Source organism: Chelonoidis abingdonii, chromosome 2 (genome assembly GCF_003597395.2).
Source record: "Chelonoidis abingdonii isolate Lonesome George chromosome 2, CheloAbing_2.0, whole genome shotgun sequence".
NCBI classification, from domain to species: domain Eukaryota; kingdom Metazoa; phylum Chordata; order Testudines; family Testudinidae; genus Chelonoidis; species Chelonoidis abingdonii.
Window position 1 is genome coordinate 123,775,754 of NC_133770.1, and position 24,138 is coordinate 123,799,891.

At 42.1% G+C, this 24,138-nt stretch overlaps 1 protein-coding gene and 2 long non-coding RNA genes across 7 annotated transcripts in view; 2 read left to right on the top strand and 1 right to left on the bottom strand.

The window, feature by feature from the left end:
* CTNNAL1 (catenin alpha like 1) overlaps positions 1-24,138 on the bottom strand; it is a 125,559-nt gene that overhangs the window by 1,881 nt on the left and 99,540 nt on the right. For 4 of the 5 annotated variants that reach the window (XM_075062658.1, XM_075062657.1, XM_075062660.1 and 1 more), the window contains 7 exons: positions 23,737-23,774; positions 8,434-8,484; positions 8,176-8,330; positions 4,880-4,928; positions 3,417-3,473; positions 3,137-3,256; positions 32-115 (listed from right to left, as the gene is read on the bottom strand). In XM_075062658.1, coding sequence (XP_074918759.1) covers positions 32-115; positions 3,137-3,256; positions 3,417-3,473; positions 4,880-4,928; positions 8,176-8,330; positions 8,434-8,484; positions 23,737-23,774 — 554 coding nt within the window. Of the gene's footprint in view, positions 1-31; positions 116-3,136; positions 3,257-3,416; positions 3,474-4,879; positions 4,929-7,313; positions 7,481-8,175; positions 8,331-8,433; positions 8,485-23,736; positions 23,775-24,138 lie in introns of those variants that run through there. The other variant, XM_075062661.1, reaches the window with a different exon arrangement.
* On the top strand, positions 11,750-19,900 carry LOC116821621 (uncharacterized). Its single transcript, XR_012655265.1, has 3 exons — positions 11,750-12,855; positions 15,469-15,551; positions 17,321-19,900. It is a non-coding gene; the product is annotated as an uncharacterized LOC116821621 (long non-coding RNA).
* The window catches only part of LOC142046346 (uncharacterized), a 1,401-nt gene continuing 1,050 nt past the window's right edge, over positions 23,788-24,138 (top strand). The window contains exon 1 of the long non-coding RNA XR_012655266.1: positions 23,788-23,979. This is a non-coding gene — a long non-coding RNA (uncharacterized LOC142046346). The remainder of the gene's footprint in view (positions 23,980-24,138) is intronic.

Genomic DNA, 24,138 nt, shown 5'->3' on the forward strand with positions numbered 1-24,138 from the left:
CCTCATTGCTGCAAATGGATCATTAACTCACCTTTTTCAGTAGCATGCAGCTGAGTGGGAGAACTTGGGATAATATGGTCATCACACCTTTTGTTTTCCGAATGCATGTGTCTGCCTAAAACAGAATTCATGTAAAAATCATAATTAGATGAGAATATCACATGCTGACCCTTTAAAATATGAATTGATTCTTCTTTTTTAAAATTGACAGTCTCTTCACACTTATGAAATGCATCTGTGTGACACACAGACTCAGCTTGAATTATTAATAGTATTTGTCCGTTGACATTTTCCCTGTTCTGTATTGGAAAATGAAGCGTTAGTTGTTCTTTCCGTAGGATGTAGAAGACAATTTCCTGTAAGAGGGATCTGACAATCCAATCTATGGAGATAGAGGTTTTACCTCCTTTCACAAAACAAGAAAGGGCCAATCAGGCTATACCTAGCTCTCTCGAAGCCCTCATTTAGATTTTTCTTAACACTTGAAGGATGCAATTTAAGGTGACAGCAATTTTCAGTAATTCCACATTAGCCTACATATAGCATCTGTCTTATAACAAGTGGTAAGGGTATGCACTGAACACCAAGACTGCAGTTCTGTGCCACTAATATGTTCTCTTTCTGAGAGCATGAAAGAACAGTTACATAGCTGTTGATACTTCTAAATGTGTTGTCCACACAACTTCCATTGCTGGCACACTTATACTAGTGTCCATTTGGACCATGCCTGTGCCTTCTTGGTTCCCACAGCCCACAACAAAGACTAGGGAAAAGAGGACAGGACATGGAATTTGTGTGGGTAACACATCCCAAAGGTGCACAGGAATTGTAAGTAACCATTCTTTCTTCAAATGATTTTCTCCACAAATTCTATGCTTGGTAATCAATGGGCAGTTATTCAGCAGGCAGGTGAGCAGAAGCCTACTTGAAAAGTGTTTGTAGGACAACCCTGCCAAAACTAGCATCCAACATGAAAGCCTTCACCAGGAACAATGAGTGGTAAATGTATGGATTGAGCTCCATATTGCCGCTCTGCATATCAGATAACAGGGTATTACCTAACCAGGCTGCTTGAGCCCTGGTGGAATGAACCCCAATATGTCCAGGTACATCTTAGCCACATCACAAAAAGTCCTAACAGTCAGAGATCTACTTAGAAACTGTCTCTGGAATGATATGAATTAACCTTTTCAGCAAATGCCAAAAGTGTCAGAGACAAGGTGCGTATTATCTTTTATTGGACTAACTGCTGTGTTGGGGGCGGTGAGGGGGAGAAGAGAAGCTTTTGAGCCAGACAGAGCTCTTCTGGTCAGACACCTGAATATTGTTTTGTTTAGATATGATGAAGCCAGTGCTCTTACAACTTCCAGTGTGTGAAGCTTCATTTCAGCCAGGGTAGAGTGTAGTTTAGGGAAGACAACTGGGAGATTAATTGACTAATGTGAAAGTTGGAAACCACCCTCAGGGAGAAACTTGGGTGACAGTGATTCTCATGAAACACCATGTATGTTACACCAAACATACATCTTGCAGGGTATTTATCCATAAAATATATCACGTGAGATGTCTACAGAAAGCTAACTGTCAAGACTCAGTCAGTGTGAGATGTATACATTTAAGGAACAATGTATTGATACTGAAAGTATGCTTCAAGGACTTGGAGTGAAAAGTAAAGTTTAGTCACCAGGATGTCTCAGTGGTAGCTCATTTGGGCAAGAGAGTTATTACCCCTCCCTGTATGCCCAGTGATGCAGTGCAGACTCAAGTGTTTAGCCTTGCCCAATAATAAGACTTTGAATGGGAAACCAACAGATGCAATGACAGTCAAAATCACTTAAATTAAAGGTAAAAAAGAAACTTTACAACAAGACAGATGTTCACTCTCGCCATGAACAAAAGCAAAAGACTTTTTGGAATAGTGTGGAGAAAGATACTCTGCATCTCTTCACCCTTAAGGGGGTGGGGGCATTTATGAACACTTGGATCCTGGTTTGTCTCAAAAACTGTTACCTACCTGTACGATAATTGTTTGAGGCGTGGGTGCAGATGTGTATTCCACTCAGGTGTGCGCACAGCAAAGCCAGAGAACATTGCCAAGCAGTACCCATCGGGGTGGTGCTCATGTCCTCTTGCTCCTTGGTCCCTCCTCTGGCTGTCTAAGAGCAGCACTGCCCCAACCCCCTTCGATCCCTTTGTACTGAGCATCAGAATTGAGACTCCGATACAGAGGGGATGGAGGGTGAGTTGTGGAGTACATGTCTGCATCCACATTTCCAACAGCAGCAGTTACCATATAGGTACGTAACAGTCTTTTCTTCAGGTAGTTGCAGATGTGTATTCCAGTCACATGCCTCACAACAGTATCAGAAGGAGGTAGGGGGCTTGGAGTCTACTTAAACAGCAAGCGCAGGGCTGCCATCCCAAAATTTTCATCTGATCTAGATGCAGTTGTAATACATACTTTTTACCAAATATTATGCTATGGAAGACAAGTAGCAGCCTGCAAATGTCCAATATTGAAACGTCACTCAAATGTGACTGAGGTTGCCTAAGCACTCATCAAATGAGCTCTTAACCTCTGCGGAGGCGAAATCTGAGCTATCCCATAAGTTGTTGTAATATAGGCTATTAGCCAGCTGGAAATCATGTGTGTAGAGAGTGCTTAACACTTCATCTGATCCGCAAAGGAAACAAAAAGACAAGGCCATAAAGGCACTGGCTTAGTTCTTTCCAGGTAAAATGCCAACCATCGTCTCTCATTCCATGAATGAAGACGCAATCTGCATTTGAGAGCTGGAGAAAAACACAGATAAGTAAACTTAAGATGGAATTGTGACACCACCATGTTGTTGGAAAAACCGAATATAAGAACTGTTCATTCTGGGCAAGACAGCACAACTGAGGAATTAGTGGGACAGAGCCGATATCCTTGTGTGGGGGATCACAATGTTCTGCATTCTTATCAGCACTCAGGACTGTTTTGTGATAAAAGAAAAAACCCTGCTAGAATGGACCAGATTTAAATCAGCAGTTCTGTTTTTTGTGTGAACAGCTGAAGTAGGCAAATAAATGAGATTTCAAAACAAGGCTTGAATGCTTCTCCCAGAACATTTGTATTTTTCTTTTAAAATCTTACCTTTGTAAAAGTAGCATTTTTCCCCTGAACAGTGGTTTTAGCTGTTATCTGAAGCTGCTGGCACACAGGGATCAGTTTGTCAATCTCCAACAAAAGCAAAGGTTTGTCATCATCTTCTAGCTGAAATACATTTTAAGACGTTAAAACCATTCAGTGTTACAATCACAGAACATATACATAAGTTACAAAGAAAACTAGCAACCCTAAGCTTCCAGGCAAACGTAAGTGTAAAAGTGGGGAAGTAAATAATCCCTTTTACCATTTATTAGTCATACATTACCTGATTAGAAAAGGCAGTGAGAACTGAAGCAAGCTTTATGCCCTCTGTAGCAAAAACCTGACACAGAAAAAAGTTATTCAGAGTTGTTTATTTTGCAAATACATCGGATAGTTTAAGAACAACAGACCAGTGGCTCTCAACCTTTCCAGGCTACTGTACCCCTTTCAGAAGTCTGATTTGTCTTGCGTGTCCCCAAGTTACACCTCACTTAAAAACTACTTGCTGACAAAATCAGACACAAAAATACAAATGTATCACAACACACTATTAATGGGAAAATGCTTATTTTCACTATATAATTATAAAATAAATCAATTGGAATATAAATACTGACATTTCAGTCTACAGTATAGAGTACTATACACAAATCATTGTCTGTGTGAAATTTTAGTTTGTACTGACTTTGCTAGTGTTTTTTATGTAGTCTGTTGTAAAACTAGGCAAATACCTAGATGAGTTGATGTACCTGCAGGGGTACACATACAGCTGGTTGAGAACCATTGCAACAGATTACTACTTAGTATTACAACAAAGCGATGTGCTAGAAAATTAAAGGCAGAGGGAAATATTTCTTTTCCATACTCTGGAAACATTTAAAATTATATACATCTGCTGCATATTTCAGGCAGTTTTGAAATTACACGATACAGGACAAAACATTTTCTCAGATTAAAAAAATTGCTTTCCCTGCAAAGATTCAGAATACGGATGCAGAGTGATGAGGTTTCATTTTAACTCAGTGGTTCTCAAATTTTCTTTGTTGAAGTCCCATGCAAGGATTTGGTAAATGGATGCCTCTTGGTGCTCCTTTCTTCCCATGTGTTGCCCTGAGAGTTGCCGCTACTACCCACTCATCCACCAAAATTCATTTCCTATCCCATGTCCTTTTATGCTATATTTGCTTGCATTCCCTCTTGTCTTTGCTATTATTTAAATTCTTTTGCTTTCCCCCTTCCTCCTGTTCAAAAGAAAGCCGCCCAGGGAAGGATGGAACATCAGTTACAACTGAGCTGAGTGTCACACAGTAGAGAAATCTGTGCCTGAGTCTGCAGAAAGTGAAGAGGCCTTTTAAGGAGCTGTACAGTCTTCTGTATGCCTGCTTGGGATTAATCTGGTATCTCAGACTATTAATAGTCAATAAACAAGAGTCCTTCACAAACTTATTTGTACAGAAAATTTACACCTCTCTCAAACTAATATCCAAATTATAGAACGTCAAAGCTTGATGAACACTGTCTTAATATTTTAATAGTAGCCCCTCAAATTAATTCCTTGAATGCAGGTATGCTGGCTATGAGGAAAAATTCTACCTTGGTTATGGGGTGTCTGGGAATTTTTAATGCTAAAGACCCCAACCGCAGAACTTCAAATTGCTCTGTAATTCAGATATAAGAATAACACAAACTGGCCATTAACAGCATCTTAGATAGTTTACTAGTCCCTGTTTTCTCAATATAAATTACCTCTGCTTGGTGAAATAAATCCTGGGTAGTCTTCAGCAGCCCTTCTCCTCTGAAAGAGACAATAAATACCATGTACAGCTGATGACTGCTTAGTCTGTTCCTTTGTTTTTTACATAATATAGTTTACATGCTCTTTCTCCTCCTAGAACTTGGCCAAATGTAGCCATTATACATAGCCGGGTCTGCTTATCTGAACAGAGGACTGGAAGAAACATCCCAGGTCACAGAGTCCAGTCCCCTGCTATCAGAGGCAACCCCCCATAATGTAATCCATTTCACAAATGATCCAGTTCCATCTTAAAACCAATTAGGTTGTTTGCCTCTGCTACTCCTATTATGAAGCTGTTCCAGAACCTCACTTCTGTAGTGGTCAGAAACATTCTAATTGCCAGCTCAAATTTATTCACGAACAGTTTATATCTAGTTTATATCTATTTTTTTTCCTGCCAACACTGTCCGTTAGCTTTAAAAAGTTCTTCACCCTTCCTGGTGTTTACCTCCCTGATATATACCCCATAGCATATAGCAGAAATTCTTGTTATAAATCCCTAAGTGCTTGACCTTGCAGTTTGCACTATTAAATCTCATCCCATTTCTATTACTCTAGTTCTCAAGGTCATCCTCTTCTCCCTATGTAATATTCCTATGCTCCTCTGTATTGATGCCTCCCAACTTTGTGTCATCAGATTTTATGAGCACCCTCCTTTCTGTGCCAGTGTCCCCAGAGCAAACCTTGAACTCCACTAGTAACCTCCTTTCCAGCCAGATAGATCTAACATTTCTCTGGTCTAAAAAAAAAATCAACACAACAAAAATCAGTTCTTATTAACCCCCTCCCCCAAACTATCATATTAGTCTTGCACAATTTAACTTTGGTAAACCCATTTTCCATTTACCTCCATGTCTTGTTCTGAGTCTTACGTACTATTGGGGTCAGATTAATGAGTCTGTAGTTTTCCGGATAATGTTTTCTTAAATATAGGTACTATGTCTGCTATTCTCCAGTCATATGGTACCATCCCTGGTTGGACAGATTAAAAATCCTCACTCCTGGACTTACAATTTCATGTGTCAGTTCTTTTAGTATTCTGGGATAGAAGTTATGGCCCTCTACCCTGAATGCATTAAGCTCTTTGGGTTCTGCTTTCACCGTGATGTAATCATTTCCATTTCTATACACTCCTTCCCATTAGTCATCATGCTTTTGCCTTGCTATGGTGAGAGGCACTGGGGACTGCTCTAATCACAAACCTCTTTGAGACTGGAGGCTTGTCTACACTATGCAGCTTTTAGCAACAAGGCTGTGTCGACACAGCCTTGTTGCTAAAAGTCAGCAAGTGTGAATGCTCTTTTGCAGTATTTTGTTGGCACTTTTGCTGACAAAATACTTCAAGCCCCGCGAGCAGCATAAGCTTTGTCGGCAGGGGAGTGTTCCGCCAACAAAGCCGTGTTCACACTGCCGCTTGCGTTGGCAAAACTTTGGTCTTTTGCATTTTTTTTTTTTTAAGTACCCGCAAAAGACAAAAGTTTTGGCAACAACTGTGCAGTGCAGACATACCCTGGGTATGAACAAAGCTTTCAAGTAATGTAACTGTTAATCAGAAGTCCCCTCCCACCTAAAACAAAAGGGGGTTGTGAACCCACGCAGGAGTTTGCACTAAGAGGGCTGACGGCTTTTGCTGAGATGTGTGGGTGTGGGCGTGTGTGTGTGGGCAGAACACAGACACTGAGAATGGGTAGAACACAGAGAGAAGCAGATGCAAAAGATAAGACAAACAGTTGCAGATTACAGTGTGACCAGAGGAAAAAAGCTAGCAAGAGCGCTTTTGGGTCTGGTGTTGGCTAAAGAGGCTTGGGGCTGTAAGCCAAGAAATGCCTCCTGCATTCAGAGAAGCAGGACTTTGTACATTCCTTGTCAATAAACAAGTTTTCATCAAAGAAAATACCAGATCATCAATTTCTAATGCCAATGGGAACATCTTGAAGATCCCTGAAGTTTGATTAGACCCTAAGATAGAAAAGGGGCAACAGCCCCCAAGATCTGCAGTGTAATCCTTACTGAAAATTAAGGCAAAGTATACATGTAGTTTCATTAGTGTTGATCTCTACCCCACCCTCACAGCATAGTGGCTCTACATCTTTTCTTGTTCTCTATTTATACAGTTAAAGAATCTTTTACTATTTGTTTTAATTTCCTTTGTTTCAATTTGATTTGCTTCAAGTAAATATTCTATTATATAGATAAAACCTCCAATAATTAACATTAAAGCTACACATTTAAACAAAGTCAGGGAAGGCAAATATTAAAAGGTTCTCAAAATGTTAAATTACCCACACTGTACAAATGTATATTTTCAATATCCTAACTAGTTGTCATTTTCTGTTAGTTATGACCTTTCCGATTTTTTCAGTCTAACTCCAATCTTTTTCTCCCGCCCAAGTGGGGGAGATGATTACATATTAAGTGATATTTAAATATAAAGCCTGAAGGGATTTTTCTGTCATTTGTGTGTATTGGTGAGCAAAATGTCATAAGGGCTGAAGTAGCAGGTTTTTTCAGTCTTCAATAATTTCAATAGCTGCAAGGGTTTTTTCCTCATACTAAAAATCAAAATGAAAAAAATCACATCTAGACTGAGACATCTCAGTGCAAAAGGAATTTTTTTCAGGAAGGTACAAACATTGGAATACAAGGTTCTTATGAAAGCCCTGCTGCAACCTTAATTGCAGCTTTCACAATTTTGAAAAAGAGAATGTAGTTACTTTTTTTTAATAAGTTAAAGAAGGATTAACCTTAACGTGACTTTTTTGCTTTGTAAAAATTGTTACAAAAATTATATTTGAATGTCAGGTTTTTTGGGGTTTTTTTTTGTTTTTTTTTTTTTTTTTTTTTTTTTTTTTTTAAACATAAGCATTGAAGTTTTCAAAGCTGACGAAGGGAGTTAGTCCCACAATTACTGTTTGCCTTTCAAATGGGAGTTGTGTGACTAACTCTCTTCGTCAGCTTTGAAAATTTCAGTGTATGTTTCTTTAAAAAAAAAAAAAAAAAATCTTTCACAGAAAGTCCTAAAAACAGCTGCTTGCCAACAAAATCATGTCCAGCACTTAGAAAAGCTTACCAAGCTGTTTAGTGATGAAGTATTATACTCTAGAATATAAAATCAGGAGGCATATGGATGAAACTCAATTATAGGTCCCTATAATGTTCTGCTTTCTTGATAAAGCCAAAAACTGTCTCTGGTTTCTAAGTTCTACAAATACATTTTTCCTTTTTAAACTGTATTCAGAGTAATTACCTGGTAAATAAGTACATGGAGTGGGCCATGCTGGATATACTTTGTCCATGGCGCACAATCTCATTCTCCTGGTCCTCCCATTTCTCAGTCTCAGAGTCTACATCAGACGTGAGCAAATGCAGTTCTAATCCAAGTTTTCCAAGTTTTGCTTGTTCCTGTACATGATAAACTTACTGCATTTTTTCCACTCGCTACATTTTTTATGCAAATTAACAAATAATTAAAAGGTTCAATACTAAACAGAGGGAAGCATCTTACCTCAGTATCAAGTTTGACTGGCTTTAATGCTTTCAGATTTGCATTATGCTTCTGTTTAAACAAAAAATAATTTAAAGAAAAAGATTTATAAAAGGTATAGGCAGTCAATTTAGTAACAAGCCACAGAGTAAAATATAAGGTCGTCTTTATAAGTACTTTGCAGAATGGGATTTTAGTAACTAAGACAGAGGTCTACATGCTCCATATGAAAGATTTTTCTGTGCAAGGAATGGGAAACTGTTTCCTACTTGGGGTTTCTTCTGAAACGTTCCATGTGGGAGTGGGATGTGTGTCCAAGGAAAAGCAAGGAGGTTCTGCCCCTTAGACTTCCAAAGATTCACCCAGACCCCAAAGCCCTGCTCCTGCACGGCAGCATGACCCACTCAGAAGCTAAGTAGTCCTTGCGGATAGCTGCATCCTTTTTATATCACCCTCTCAGGGGTGATTTTGAAGCTATAAAGAGGAGCTACTGGTTGACTCATCATCAGCTCTTTGGCAGGTTTCCAAACAGAAATCCACACAAAGCCAGGAGGGGCATGCTGCTCCTCCTGTGCCACTCAGATCCTTATTGACTGTAATGGCTAGAGGCCAACACAGGAGCATTCAGTGGAGCTGATGCTTTTCTCATTCCCTGGATTTGCTCTCTTTTATAAATGTCTTACTATGGGCCAGATAAGGATACCCTTGCTCAGGCTTACTAACACCTGACTCCATGGCTGGTTCTACCGATTTCAAGGCAATCATGAATTACGCTGCTCTTCAATGTAGTATCAGAATGTGGCTGTGTGTGTTTTGTAAAGCAATGATTCTGAACCTTTCCGGACTATGGTGCCTCCTTTAGGAGCCTCAAGCCCGAACCCCACCACCTGGGGCCAAGGCATGTAACTTAGCTTCAGGGGGCCTCCTGTGGCATGTGGACCTCGGCAATTGCCCTGTTTGCCACCCCCTGAGACGGGCCCTGCACTTGCGACCCCCCTAAACCCTTCCTGCGTCCATCAGGTTGAGAAATACTGATCTAGATGAGTGGATGCACCCCCGGGGTAGGTGCACCCCTAGTTGGGAACCACTGCTGTAAAGCATCTAGGCACAATGCACCTCAATCGTGCTTGAGTTTACTGCTCGCCTGCCACAACTGGCCACTCGCTGTTATTTCACTTTCATGGATATTCCTGCCGAAGTTCCCAAAGGCTTATTATAAACTATGAATGTCTATCCAAAATACAGTTATAAGGAACGGATCTAATTCTGCATATGTACTAGAAATTGGGGGCGAGGGGGGAATTGTACTGGCACCAAATGATCCACCAAATTTACACATTCATAGTACTGAATGTCATTTAAGTTTATTTCGTGTAATATATTTTATATGTACAGTGGATTCTGCTTCTTATCGACCTTTTGGTTCGCAGCAAAAAGTTGCCATTATCTGGAAGTTGCCAATAAGCAGCAGGCAGGCTTATGGGGCTGGAGCCAAGGAATACATTTTAACTGTGCCCTTTAACCATGTATCAGGGGGTAGCCATGTTAGCCTGTATCCACAAAAACAAAAAGGAGTCCAGTGACACATTAAACACTAACAGATTTATTTGGACATAAGCTTTTGTGAGTAAAAACCCCACTTCTTCAGATACATGGAGTCTTTAACCATGTTACTGCTTTGCTGTGTGCTAGGTTGTACCACAGTTCAAAAACAGATCACACACAGTTAAGCATTACCTATATTAAAGACAGAACCATGTTTTAACTCTAAAAGGGACCACAGTTCTGCAACTGAATTCTTTCTTGACATGGTTATGGTAGTATAGAGATCCCTTATTGCAGGAAGTATGTATGGCATTATATAACAGAATAGGCTGTCTTCTCCCAATAAATATATGTGATCTTAAAGACAATTGACACAAATGTGCAAATAGGAGAATATTACATTGAATAGCAATGCTAACAATTCAGAATGACTTTTATTTTCTGTTACTGTTCCTCATTGGGGATTTTGCTGGCTTGAGTAACCTTGCTGGAGTCCCAGCTTTGGGGACCCAGCCCATCACCCAAGGTTGAGCATACAGAGATATCTATGTATCTATGTCAAGTGCACACAAAAGCGTTCATGCATTTTTGTAGATTTGGGTCCCAGTGTGCCATCCATAAGTGCATAAAAGAAAAAGTATCTTCATCAGAGAATAGCAGAGTTGTGTGGCTTTGCTGTTGGGAAAGTTGCTCAACACTGATTTCTCCCTTTACAGCAGTGGTGTGCAACCTGTGGCCTGCGGACCGCACGCGGCCCATCAGAGTAATCCTCTGGCGAGCCGTGAGACAGTTTGTTTACACTGACTGTCTGAAGGCATGGCTGCCCACAACTCCCAGTGGCCGCGATTCACCTTCCTGGCCAATGGGAGCTGTGGGAAGTGGCGGCCAGCACGTCCCTGCAGCCCACACCACTTTCTGTGGCTCCCATTGGCCAGGAATGGCAAACTGTGGCCACTGGAAGCTGCAGGCGCCCATACCTGTGGACAGTCAATGTAAACAAACTGTCTCACGGCTCGCCAGCAGATTACCCTGATGGGCCATGTGCGGCCCACGGTCCGCAGGTTGCCTACCACTGCTCTACAGACACTGTCTGATCTATAAGGACTTATCTACTCATTGAGATTCAGGAAAGTTAGTACAATTTAAAGGTGTGAAGTTAAATTACATTGTTTCACAGAGTTTAAGGCCAGAGGAAACATTAGATCTTCTTGTCTGACCTCCTGTACATCACAGCCCATTCATTTTCACCCAGATACCCCTTTATTAAGCCCAAAGAATTCAGTCTAACTAAAGAATTCAGTCCTCAGGAGGCTAACCTATGTGCCTTTGAAAGAACAGGAGAGACCAATGTGCCACCAAAGCTTGAGACCCCTGTAAAGGCAGGGAATTCATTAGGTGAGAAATGTCCACATGATCCCAGCAAGCAAACCCTGCTCTATGCTGCAAAGAGTGGCAAAAACCCAAACCAAAACCCAGCGTCCCTGGCAATCTGACCTTGGCTAAAAATTCTTTCCTGACCCCAACTCTGTCAAATAAGTATGATCCTGAGCATATGAGCTAGACACACCAGTCAAGCATCTAGAAAGAGGATTCTCTGTACCACTGCTCCAACCCTTTTGGTGTCCCATTTCCAGCCATGGGCAATCTCTAATGCTTCTAAGAAAGGTGAAAAAAAACACAGAATATACCTAACCAACTGTGCATCCGGAAAAAAACATTATTTCTAGGGCTGTCAAGCAATTAAAAAAAATGAACTCATGCATTTGACGAAGTGGGTACGTCTGTGAGTCTATAAGGTGCCACAGGACTCTTTGCTGCTTTTACAGATCCAGACTAACACAGCTACCCCTCTGATACTTGTCACACTGGTATGTTCTTTACGTTTTGTTACATCAGCTGTGAAAGTGTTCTTAAAACAAACATGTGATTGGTCATCATCCGAGATGCCTTTAACATGAAATATATGGCAGAATGTGGGTAAAACGGAACTGAAAACATACAGTTCTCCCCCAAGGAGTTCAATCACAATTTTTTTAATGAGCATAATCAGCATGGAAGCATGTCCCTCTGGAATGGTGGCCAAAGCATGAAGGGCATACAAATGTTTAGCGTATCTGGCACTTAAATACCTCACAACGCCGGCTACAGAAGTGCCATGTGAATGCCTGTTCTCACTTTCTTATGACATTTTAAAATAAGAAGTGGGCAGCATTATCTCCCATAAATGTAAACAAACTTGTTTGTCTTAGCGATTGGCTGAACAAGAAGTAGGACTGAGTGGACTTGTAGGCTCTAAAGTTTTACATTGTTTTTGAGAGCAGTTATGTGACAACAAAAAATCTACATTTGTAAGTTACGCTTTCAGGATAAAGAAATTGAACTACAGTACTTGTATGAGGTTAACTGAAAAATAATATTCCTTTTGTTGATTATTTTTAACAGTGCAAATATTTGTAATAAATAATATAAAGTGAGCACTGTACACTTTGTATTCTATGTTGTAACAGAAATCAATATATTTGAAAATTTAGAAAAACATCCAAAATATTTAATATATTTCAATTGGTAGTGTATTGTTTAACAGTGTGATTAATCACGATTAATTTTTTTAATTGCGATTAATTCTTTTTTGAGTTAATTGAGTGAGTTAACTGCAATGAATTGACAGCCCTAATTATTTCCTGACAGATGATTGGTTGAAGCCCTACAGCATGAGATTTGATTATCTTATCTTAACACAGAACTGAAAGTGTTATGAGTATGCAGAGTGCAATGCAGGCAATCCTGTTCTGCCTATGGCTCCTGAAGGAAGGGGAGGAGCAGGGGGATTCAGATTCACAGATTTCAAGGCCAGAACGGACCTCCACAACCATCCAGCTTGAACCTCTGCACATAAAGGTCACAGAATATCTCCCAGACACTGTATTAAAGCATATATTTTTTTTAAAAGAGTTCTAATCCTGTCTTAAAAGCACTGAGCAACAGTGGATCTACCACCTCCCTAGTAAACTGTTCCAATGTTTAATTACCCTCATAACCAGGAAACTATGTCTTATTTCAAAGTCAACTTTATTTAACCTGCAGCCGCTGGATCTTGTTAAGCCTTTGTAAGCCAGGTTGAAAAGCCCTCCTGGTATCAGATAACCTTTGCACGTGTACGTAGCTAGACACAACAATCAAGTCACCACTCAACTTTCTCTCTGATAAGTTGACCTCCTTGACTCGCATCATAAGGCCCATTTTCCAGCTCCTAGATCAATTTTGTGGCCCTCCTTTGAACTCTCTCTAGTATTTTCATATCCTCCTTGAAGCATGGACACCAAAACTGAACACAGTGTTCTAGTAGTGGTCTTGCTGTATACAGCGGAAATATCCCTTCCCTGCTTCTACTGGATATTCCCCACTTTTTATACATCCAAGGATTGCATTAGCCCCCTTTGCCACAGCATTGCTTTGACTGCCAACGTGGAGGTGATTATTTGCAATGACTGTAAGTCCTTCTGTGAGTCACTGCTTTCCCAGACAGCCTCCAATCCTTGGGTACAACTTGTGTTACAACCTATTTCTCATTCAGAACTAAAGTGAACATAGTTGGCTTTAGCTTAAGCGAACTAAGGCCTCTTTACTTTTGAATGAGAACATCCACACAGCAGTTTAATGCACTTTCATTTCGCACCTTTGTTTAATTAGTGTTAACTTTTCTGAGTGTCCCTGTGTAGACAAGCCACAAGTAATATGCTCTACATGCAAGTCAAGCATGTTACTTAAAGGAGGATGCAGTCTTCTCAGATGTGGGTCTCCCATGCAGGATTTCCATTGCCTGTAAATAAATACCACTTCTTATATGTTTTAGCTATGCAGGAGTCTTAACATTTCACAAAGATCTGCCTAGCCATTACTGACCATAATTTCCTCCTATTAGCACAGATACAATCAGTTGCAAAGGGAAAGGTGGTGGCAGGTTTCTGAAGCATGTGTATAGTGGTGATACTATTCTAGTACAAGTTACAGCTGCTTGAAAAAACTATTTGTTGTGTGGGAATTCTGAGATTTTGAAATTTGGTTTCATCCTTAATCGGGCAGAAACATCAAAATCTCAGAATTCTTCATTAAATGAAATACTCCAGAAGTATTTTTTCAACTTATCATTCTGCTTTATTATAATTTGTCATGTATCTAGAAGTTTAAATGTTTTGACTTTTATATTGCAATTAATAAGAACAAAAGTAAAAAAGTTAAAAATAGAGGTTACTTACCTGTAACTGGAAGTTCTTCAAGATGTGTGGTCCCTAACTGTATTCCACATGTGAGTGCGCATGCGTGCCATACAACCCAGTCCGGAAAGTCTAACAAGTAGTGTCCATTGGCCCGCACATACTCAGTAGTGCTCCTCATGCTCCAGACCAAGCATGTAAGAGGAAGTGCAGCCTGAAGTCTCTCCAGTTCCTCCGCCTATCGTGAATTGAGGAGGATCTGAAGCAAAGGGAACAGAGGGCAGATAGTGGACTACAGACAGGGACCACACATCTCGACAAACTTCCAGTTACAAGTAAACAACTTCATAGATTCAGACTCAGACTTTAAGGTCAGAAGGGACCATTATGATCATCTAGTCTGAGCTCCCGCACAGCGCAGGCCACAGAATCTCACCGCCCCACTCCTGTAACAACCCCCTAACCTATGTCTGAGTTGAGGGAGAGGGTGAATTTTTATGAGCTTGCGCTGTGCAGATTTTTCTATACAGCGCAAGACAATATTATTTTGGGTTTATTCCTCAAAAGGGATGTGAACGTGAGTGCTGGGTGAATCCTTTCACACAGAACTGACTTCAGTCTTTGTCTGCAACTGGGTGTGGCCCGACCTGTGTGTGTGCATTGCAAGAGGCCAGAGAGAGGGGATTCAGGCTAGTGGAGCAGAAGGGGCATCTCAAAAGGGGGGTCCAACCCATCATAAACACATTTATGAGTATTGTAAAGTGTAGAGTATCTTCATTCCAAGAATCAGTATTACCAACCATCTGAACGTGCCAAGGTATCTTTCACTCGTTTGTTGATGGCCTCAAGTTCTGATGTTGTGGCAGTAAGAACAGTGCCGCTTTCTGTCTCTCGTAGCTCATTCAACTCTTGTTCCACTTGGTCTATTTCTTCTTTGAGTGCCAGGACCTATGTGGATTCCACATGTGCGTGATTGACAAGGAGAGTTGAGACTGGAGTGGTGGGGGGTGAGAGGGTGCCTGAACTAGCGCATAATGTTTTGTAAATGGAGCTTTGGGTAGCCGCTCTGCATATGTCCAGTACAGGTACTTCCTGCCGGGATGCTGTAAAGCCAGCTTATGCTTTTGTGGAATGTGCTCTTACTTCAGGCAGAGGGAAATGTGCTAATTCATCGCACATGATGAGGTAACCAGAACTCCATTAGGAGATTCTCAGAGGATATAGCTTGTTCTCGAGTCCATTTCACTATAGCAAGAAATAGCCTAAATGATTTTCTGATACATGTGGTCCTCTGCAGGTAGAACGCTAAGGTGCGTCTGAGGTCGAGGGAATGAAGTCGCCTCTCCTCATCAGAAGCACGGGGTTTCAGGAATAAAATAGGTAAGCAGATAGTTTGGTTGATGTGGATTTCAGAAATACCCTGAAGAAGAATTTAGGATGTAGGTGAAGGGAGAAAAACAGCATACGGTAGGTCTGCCAGGAGGGCTCCCAACTCACTCACCCTTCTGGTTGAGGAAACAGCAACTAGAAACATGACTTCCATGGACAGGTGCGACATGGAGCATGTTACCATGGGTTCAAATGGTGGCCTGGTGAGTGCTAATAGGATGAGGTTGAGGTCACATTCAGGTGTAAGTTTTACAACTGACAGAGAAAGGTCCTGACTAGGCTTTTAATAAACCTCACTGTCAGGCAGGCACTGACGGCTGCAAGATGGGCCAATGGAAGGACTTGCGTTTTTTAAAAACAGGAAATAATCTTAAAACAACTAAGATATTTGCAGAAGTTGGAGGTGGCGGTTTATTCTGAGCCTAGGTAGACAAGCGTCTCCTTTTAGCGAAGTAGCAGGTTCTAAATCTTTCCTACTTTGAGTAAAAATAGCTTGGCCTGGTGCTGAGCAAGAGTGTTCTCATTCTGATGCCCATCCAAAACACTAAGCCATGAGGTTGAGAGGGTATGGATTGGGGTGGCTGATTCTGCCCCCTTCCAGAATAAGGAAAAGGCAGATCCCAAAAGGATGGTGGCTTGACATTCTCAGGAGCTACCGGAACCAAAAGTATCTTGGCATGAGAAGAATGACTCTGGCCCTGTCCTAGAACCATAGAATATCAGGATTGGAAGGGACCTCAGGAGGTCATCTAGTCCAACCCCCTGCTCAAAGCAGGACCAATCCCCAGGATAGATTTTTGCCCCTAAGCCTTAAATGACCCCCTCAAGGACTGAACTCACAACTCTGGGTTTAGCAGGCCAACGCTCAAACCACTGAGCTGTCCCTCTGAGGGATGTTTCTCAAGACCTGTGGTAACAGGGGAATGGGAGGAAAGGCATATCTGAGATTGTCTGTCCATGAGAACAGGAAAGCATGGTCCTGGAAGCTGTGATCTATAGCTCCTCTGGCGAAATACAAGTGAAGCTTCCTGTTCATTTGGGACATGAAGAGATCCCATTGAGGTGTTCCCCACTGAGTGGATATCTAGCTCAGGATAGAGCTGAGTATCTCCCATGCATGGTTTGCAGAGAAGTGTCTGTTCAGGTTCTCTGTTGGGGAGTTTTGGGTATTTGGAAGGTATGTGGCTGGGACTGATGTAGTTTGTGATGTACCAGTTCCAAAGCCTGACTCCTACAAAAAGGGGAAGACATCTAGCTCTACCCCCCCCCTTTTTTTTTTATGTAAGACCATGGTGATGTTGTCTGACATTACTTGGACATGAAGAGAATGAATGAATGGGAGAAAAGCCCTGCATGCCAGGTGGACCGCTCTCAGTTCCAGTAGATGGATGTGCAGTCTGGCGTCCCAGGTGATCCAGGTACTGGGTTCAATCTCTTGGTAAGAGAGATGCTGACCATGGTGAGAAAAGTCATTCTGGTGATGATGTGATCCTGGTCTGGTGAACAGACTGACTAGAGCCAGGTCACTGGGCAGCGTAGATGAAGCCTGCTGAACGGTGTGTCATAAGTACAGGAGGCCACATGACCTAGAATAAAGGCACGTCCTGACCATAGTCCTTGGTCTGCGAGTCATCAGTGCTATCCGATTGTTCATTAACTAAAATCTTTCCATGAGGAGGAAAGCTCTTGTTGGAATGGAGTCCAGTGTCACTCTGATCATCTGTGTGGGTGTTAAAACAAACTTTTCTTTGTTTAAACAGACACCCACCGCTTCCAGAAGATGTAGAAAGAACAAAGATGCTGATCTGAACTCATGGCTGCAATGACCTACTACGAGCCAATTGCTGAGATATTGGAAAACTGTGTAACCCTGACATCTCATTTGGGCTGCCACCACAAAGACGACCTCTGTAAATACTCTGGGTGCTGTTGCTAGTCCAAAGGGAAGGTCTCTGAACTGCAAATGTTCCTGATCCATTCGAAACCAAAAGGAACTTTCTGTGGGACAGATGAATATCTACATGGAAATAGGCATCCTTCATGTTGCTTGCCACAAACCACATTCTCTCCTGTAGAAAGGGGATTATTGATGCTAGCCTAACCATCTAAAATTTGGCTTTTGAATAAAGATGCTCAGTTGTTGAAGGTCCAGAATGCGTCTCCACCCTCCGTCTTTTGGGGGGACTAAAAAATAAGACGTATAGGACCTCTTCCTTGATACTGAGGTGGCACTTGTTCTATTACCTCTTGTCTGGAGGTGGGCTCCCTCCTGCATCTCATGAGAATGATCCCTGAAGGGGGACCAGGAAGGGTTTTGTGAGGAGGGAGGGAAACTCTACAGAGTATGCTTGATGGATAATTTCTAATACCCAGCTATCAAGAGAAAGTCCCAATTTTGGGTGCAAAGTGAGAGGGAGCCCCCAAAGATAAGGAGGGGAGGGATTGATGTGGGTGGCATCAGTAGTGGTGGACAGATCTTGTCTGAGATATCGAAAGTATCCCTTACTGGATAGCTGGGAATGGATAGAGGTTTTGGTAGTAGAGGGGTTTGGCTGGATGCTGATGGCAGAACATCTGTGGAGGGAGCAGCCTTGGCTTTTACACCTGCCTCTAGTGTTTTCTCCTCTGGACCAGGGTGTAAATTCCCAAGAATAGGAGTTGATGTTGAGTCTTTCATCTGATTTCCTGCTAAATAAATCTGATTCGTCGAAAGGCAACTCCTGCATGGTGTACTGGACCTTTCTGAGGAGTGAAGCCAAGACACATGTGTCGTGACTATGCCAGTGGCCAAGCCTCTGGATGCAGTGTCCACAGCAGTTTGAAGGCCACTAACTTGCCCTCTTCTATGAAAGACTGAAATTGGGCTCCATCCTCAGCTGGCATGGTCTTGGGATGCTGCGATCTTTCTTTCTCTGTGGCCAGAGAATTGTTGCCAGGTGGAAGAAAAGAAATTCAGCCCCTTTGGCAGGGACAAAACATAATTTCTCAGCCCTCTTAGGCATGGGGGCACATGAGGCTGCAGCACGCCAGACCAACCTTTCTGGCTCCTGGATATCGTCATTAACGCCACCTTGCATAGACCTAGAGCTTCAGAATATCTAGAAGGTGATGTTGGGAGTCCCTGGACCTCCAACAGTGGTACCTGGAGGTCATCGGCTATCCTCCGCAGGAGCCCCTGGTACTGCCCATGGTTGTCCAGTAGAGATGGTGAAGGTGGAGTGATAGCTTCATCCAGAAATAAGGACAAGACTCCTGTTGGTACTATCGGTTCCTGCAGACCCAGGTCAACGTCTGCCTCCTTGTACTCTTAGGAATCCGGTGGGCGCCAGGTAGAAGAAATGTGGTTGGATTCATGGACAGCTCCAGGGCATCTACCATAGGGGTACCAGGGGCCCCAGTAAGACCAAATGGAAGGATCAACCATGCATATGTGGGGGAAAGGGAGGGGGACTCCATGGCATCGGGTAGCAAAGGTCCCCGGGAAGTCATATTTGGGAGGATGGCATTCAGAGCTCTGTTTATCAGGACTCAGCTCTTTATGAGGAGATGAACCAGCTAGGGTGTCCAACTCATCCGAATCTAAGAACTCCATCTGCATTGCTCGGGCCAATGGTTACGGAGGGTGGATGCTCTTGCCCAGGGGCTGGAGAGGGGATTGTTCTTTGCTACCCCAGAAGACTTAATTGCATCAGTGACATGTGTGTCTCAGGATTACCAAGCATAGCGTAGGTGTCCACATCACCAGATGTTCAGGGCATTCTAATGGTCAGGATTAACAGCTCCGATACATTCCAGGAAGTTGGGCAGTCCTTCAAGGGCAGGCTGGTACCAAGGAACAACCAGGTCCAGCACTTCTGGATGGAGTCAACAGATGTCAGTTCTTGTGTTTTGGAGCTGGTACCACCAAAGTATTGACAGATCCTTTTCCTTGTGCGCTTTACCCTCCATCCTGGGGATCTTTTGTGGTCCTGGACCAACACGATCCATACGCAAAGACTCACCCATCCTGAAGGGGCTCAGCAGGAATCCTTTCTTTTATGGGCAGATTTGGATGAGGATCTGTCCTTCTGACCATGTGAGTGCTCCCTCTGCTCATGGGAAGCCCAGACAGAATAGACCTTAGCCTTCACTGCTGTAGGCTCCACTCCTAAGTATGTGCTTGAAGGAGTGCTTCTTGTCTAATGGGGCAGATGTACAAGGTGGCCTCCCTGGCTCAGATCAGAGTAAGGCCTCACAGACTTCTCCTTAAGGTGTTTCCTTAATCAAAGCTCATGAACTTTGCAGGTTTGTTGTGGAAACGAGTGACAAATGCCACAATTCGCAGCAATATGCATCTTTGGTAATCATCGCTCAGAGAAGGAGCAAGGACAGGAGACACTGTTCTTGAATGCGGGGACTCTCGGCATAGTCCCACACCAGGACGAGGAAGTCCCTGGTACAGGGAAATAACTATTTACACTAACTCTATTAATATAAAAATTATTCATAAATTTATTTGCAGACTACTAAGGATAAGAGCAGGAAAAATCTGTGGACACAGGGATTCCAACTCAGGCCATGCAGTGGTCAGAAGGTACTAGAGAGGCGTTGGGCCACATTGCCTCTTATGCCGTCAGTCTGAAACATGAGCAGAACTACTGCATACTGGTTAGAATTTCCAGACTCAAGCAGAGGATGTGCATATGCCCATGAGTGGAATACACATAGGGACCAGCACTTGAAGAACAACAAAATGTCTGACTACTTCCCATGACAGTTTCAGTGTGTTCCCATGAAACATTTTGTTTTTGTCAAATCAGCATTTTCCAACAGGAAACTGTTCTGTTGGAAAATGTCTGACCAGGTCTACTTGAGCTATGAATCTGTCCCAGTCTTGTGTGTCTTTGTATCTCCCTCCTTTTCTATAGCATTTCTATACTCTGCCTCCCCATATCCCTCTTTTTAAGTGACTTTTCCCCTCCCCTAACCACACACACTTTTTTCTTCCCTACACTTTATACTACTTTTGCCTGTTTGGTGTTTGTTCTCCAGCAGTGTGGGTGCAGAGCTGGCAATGGGGAACCAACCAGGATTATTCAATTTCTTTCTATATCAAGCTTTTTACACATAAAGCTGCCTCAGAGGGAACTAGGATTCTGACTAGTGAACAGGGCCGTCCTTAGGGATAGGCAGCCGCATAGGGTACTTGGAAATTTGCTGCACCCCTGGGTCTTAGTGTCCACCCTCCTCCCTCTTCCTATCCCCGTTCTGACCCTTCCTGCAGGTGGTCCTAGAGCTAGCTGCTCTAGCCTGGTGACTAACTCCTGAAGGGATCTAGTAACTTAAAAGTGAAAAAGCCTTCCAGCCTGCCAGCCCTATTAGCACAACACTGAAACTGTTAAAGGGCCATTCAAGTAGTACTGAAGCCATTTAACAGGCATTTGCCAACCCCCAGGTATATACTGTCAATTTCTGAATTTACTAACAAACAGTTGTTCATTACTATAGTGCTTGTATCTTCAGACATAAGTTTTTAAATAAATCCTTCAAAAGACCACTCATCTAAAATACACATTTTAATTTTAAATTTAACTTCCTTCCAAAGGTCTTCCTGTCCTTTCTGTCCATCCCTTTCTCCCTCCTCCCGCCACCCCGCTGAAGAGACGCTAGCTCTTAAAGGGACAACACCCCTTTCCTGCCAGATAGCTGGACAAATGAGTTTCCCTTTCTTCTCTTCTATTTGATGAACTAGTTTTAAGAGAACCATCCAGCAAAACTGGTGCCTTAGTAAGATATAAAATCCTTTGTTATGCCTAAAGTCTTTGCAAACATATTTTTTAAAGTTGGTGAAATTTCATACACGTGTCTATTGTTATGGAGATCACACGAAGTAAATTAGTGTTCCCTTTTTCTAAAAGCAATGAACATTGTTATGAACACGCTAAACCTCTGTGACTGATTAATTTAAAATAATGTCTTTGTTTCAGTGAGTTAAATACGTAGTAATCTGGAATGATTACTTTATGAAGGCTTACGAGTACATTTAAAATATAAAATCAGCTTAGAAATACTGATTAAGAAAATGTAAAACAGAAGAGCTGCGTCATGTATTCCATAATATTTAATGTATTCAGCAGGACAGCTGACCTGCCCTTACTACAAAGTTTTTGCAAATAAATCTCTGGCAAACTTCAGGATATATCAAAATACCCGCGACTGACATTTTTATTCCTAAATTTAGTGCTTTTAATTAGATTCCTTCTGCATGTCCAGTCTTCATCTTCTGGCATGCAGTGGAAAACATGCTCCATTTTCTTTTGAAAAAAACACCACCACTCTTCTGCAACTTCCTTCTAATGTCATTTGCTTCATTTGAATTCAGGGATTTGGCGGGGAGTGAGTGAGCAGGGAGGGGGAGGGAAGAGATGAGGGAGACAGTGGGGAGGGGCAGAGCCGGGCAGAGTGGGGATGGGACCTGGGGCAGAGCAAGGGTGGAATATGGGTGGGGCCACAGGCAGAAGGGGTGGGCTGGGAGCTAGCCTCCCCAGGCAACAGCTTTACCCACCACCCATAACAGCAGGTAAGAGCGGGTTGGCTCCCGCACACCCAGCATGTGCTGCAGTGTCCTTAGGCAGGGCTCATATTTAGAAAGCTTAATGCGCCGGTGCTGCACATTCTGCGTGAGGGAGAGGGTAGGGGTGTCTCTGTGGGGAACTGTGAATCTCCACCACTGTGAGGTGGGCTGGGCAGCTCGGAATCCTTTCCTGCCTCGTGCCTCCCCCCCATTGGGCTGCAAGCCCAGGCTGCCATCGAGTATGGGGCACCCGTTTAATAACGCTGCATAGGGCCCCATAAATCCTAAGGTCAGCCCTGCTAATAAATCAACAGAAAAGAGTCAATTTATCTTCACAACACTCAACAATGCAACCTCCTTACTCTTTCTTGACCTCTCAACTCTTTTTCCCTGCTGCATTCTCTGCTCTATAATGCCAGCTGAGAATCAAAGGGAAATGAACAAGAGCTTTCAAAGACAGCAGAGAAGTATGATTTATATCCCAAAACAAAAGGCTACATAGATAGTTCTTCTGGGGACAAACTATACATCAGTAGTCACTGAAGCAGTTAACCAAAAAAATTCTAGTCTTCTCCCCTCAAACAACTTATCTACTTCCAGAAGGTGACAGTCATCCCTTTGCAAAAGGCCCAGCATAGCACCAGTTAAATCCCAAGTAAGCCCTTAAGTAGGCTCAAGAATGAACCAACTTTATCTTTAAGGTATTATACCTTTTCATTAAGGGTAAAGTAACAGTTAAAGTATTGCTTCTGAAACTGCTGCAGAACTGTTCAAAGAAGGCTGAAGAAGAACAGGTGATTATGCCACATACCACCAACTCCTCAATGCTACAGGTTTAGAAAGGGGATCAGGAAAAGAGAAAATAAAGTTGGAGATAATATTATCATTTCCCTTCCCCCGTGAGAGGACTAATATGTAATATGTTATTTTGTTATTTTTATGACTATATCACAATAATACGAACAGGACTTACTAAATGGTTTACCAGCAGATGGACATTTTCACAAACTAGTGTACTACATACTCTACCTTGATCTGTTGACCTATTGTGCAGTATAGTAATAAACTGATTTATCACATAAAAAATGACATAATCAACTCTGAATGAAAAAGAACAATTTTATTTACAGACAGTAGAGCCTTGCTAGCGTGGACACCTCCTAGTATGCACAAACAAGTCAATTTCTCCTTCAATAAAAGAGTTACTAGCTCAGACAATAGTGTAGGGAGGTGTCAGGTTACAAAACTTATTTTTACAATATATTACAGTGCACTCATGATACTGTAATCATAAATGTACTGTGGTACATCTTGTAAAAATAAAGTCAGACGTGTACATTGCAAACTATAATTAAATTAAAATGAAGCTAGAATTGTAAAGTAAATAACAAAAGCGTATTTTATGACGAATTACCCTGGCTTTTTAAAATGTTTACTCATTTACTAACTAATTCACAAAATCCAGTAATTCACAAAGGCCATACAATTAAGGTGTGCATAACAAGGTTTTATTGTCTGTATCTTTACAAAGCAGTTAATACACGAACAATGTGCAAGTTGTAGGGGTCAATTAGTTATCAACAGATGCACAACAACAAAAAAGTAACAACCCACAAAACTTACCCCTGGCCTGGGAAGTGATAGGTAGGCACGCTTCTCTCCTACGAACAACATAAGAATATTTGTATGCAGATTTTAATGAATACCATAATACTTCTAGTTTCACCCTCCCTTCACTTTAAAGTATAAAAGAAACGAACTTATCTGTAATCCTCTCTGAAGTTCACTCAGAATTTCTACTCTTTATCTTGTGCTTCCAGAGACAGACAAGCCAGGAATTCCCCTATTAAGATTTTTAACCCTCAGGCCAGGTCTACACTGCGACTTTAAATCGGTTTAATGGCCGATATACCGATTTAACGCTGTATCCATTCACACGACGTCGTCATTAATATCGAGTTAAACGGCTCCTTAAATCGATTTCGGAACTCCTCCCAAACGAGAGGAGTAGCGCTAAATTCGATA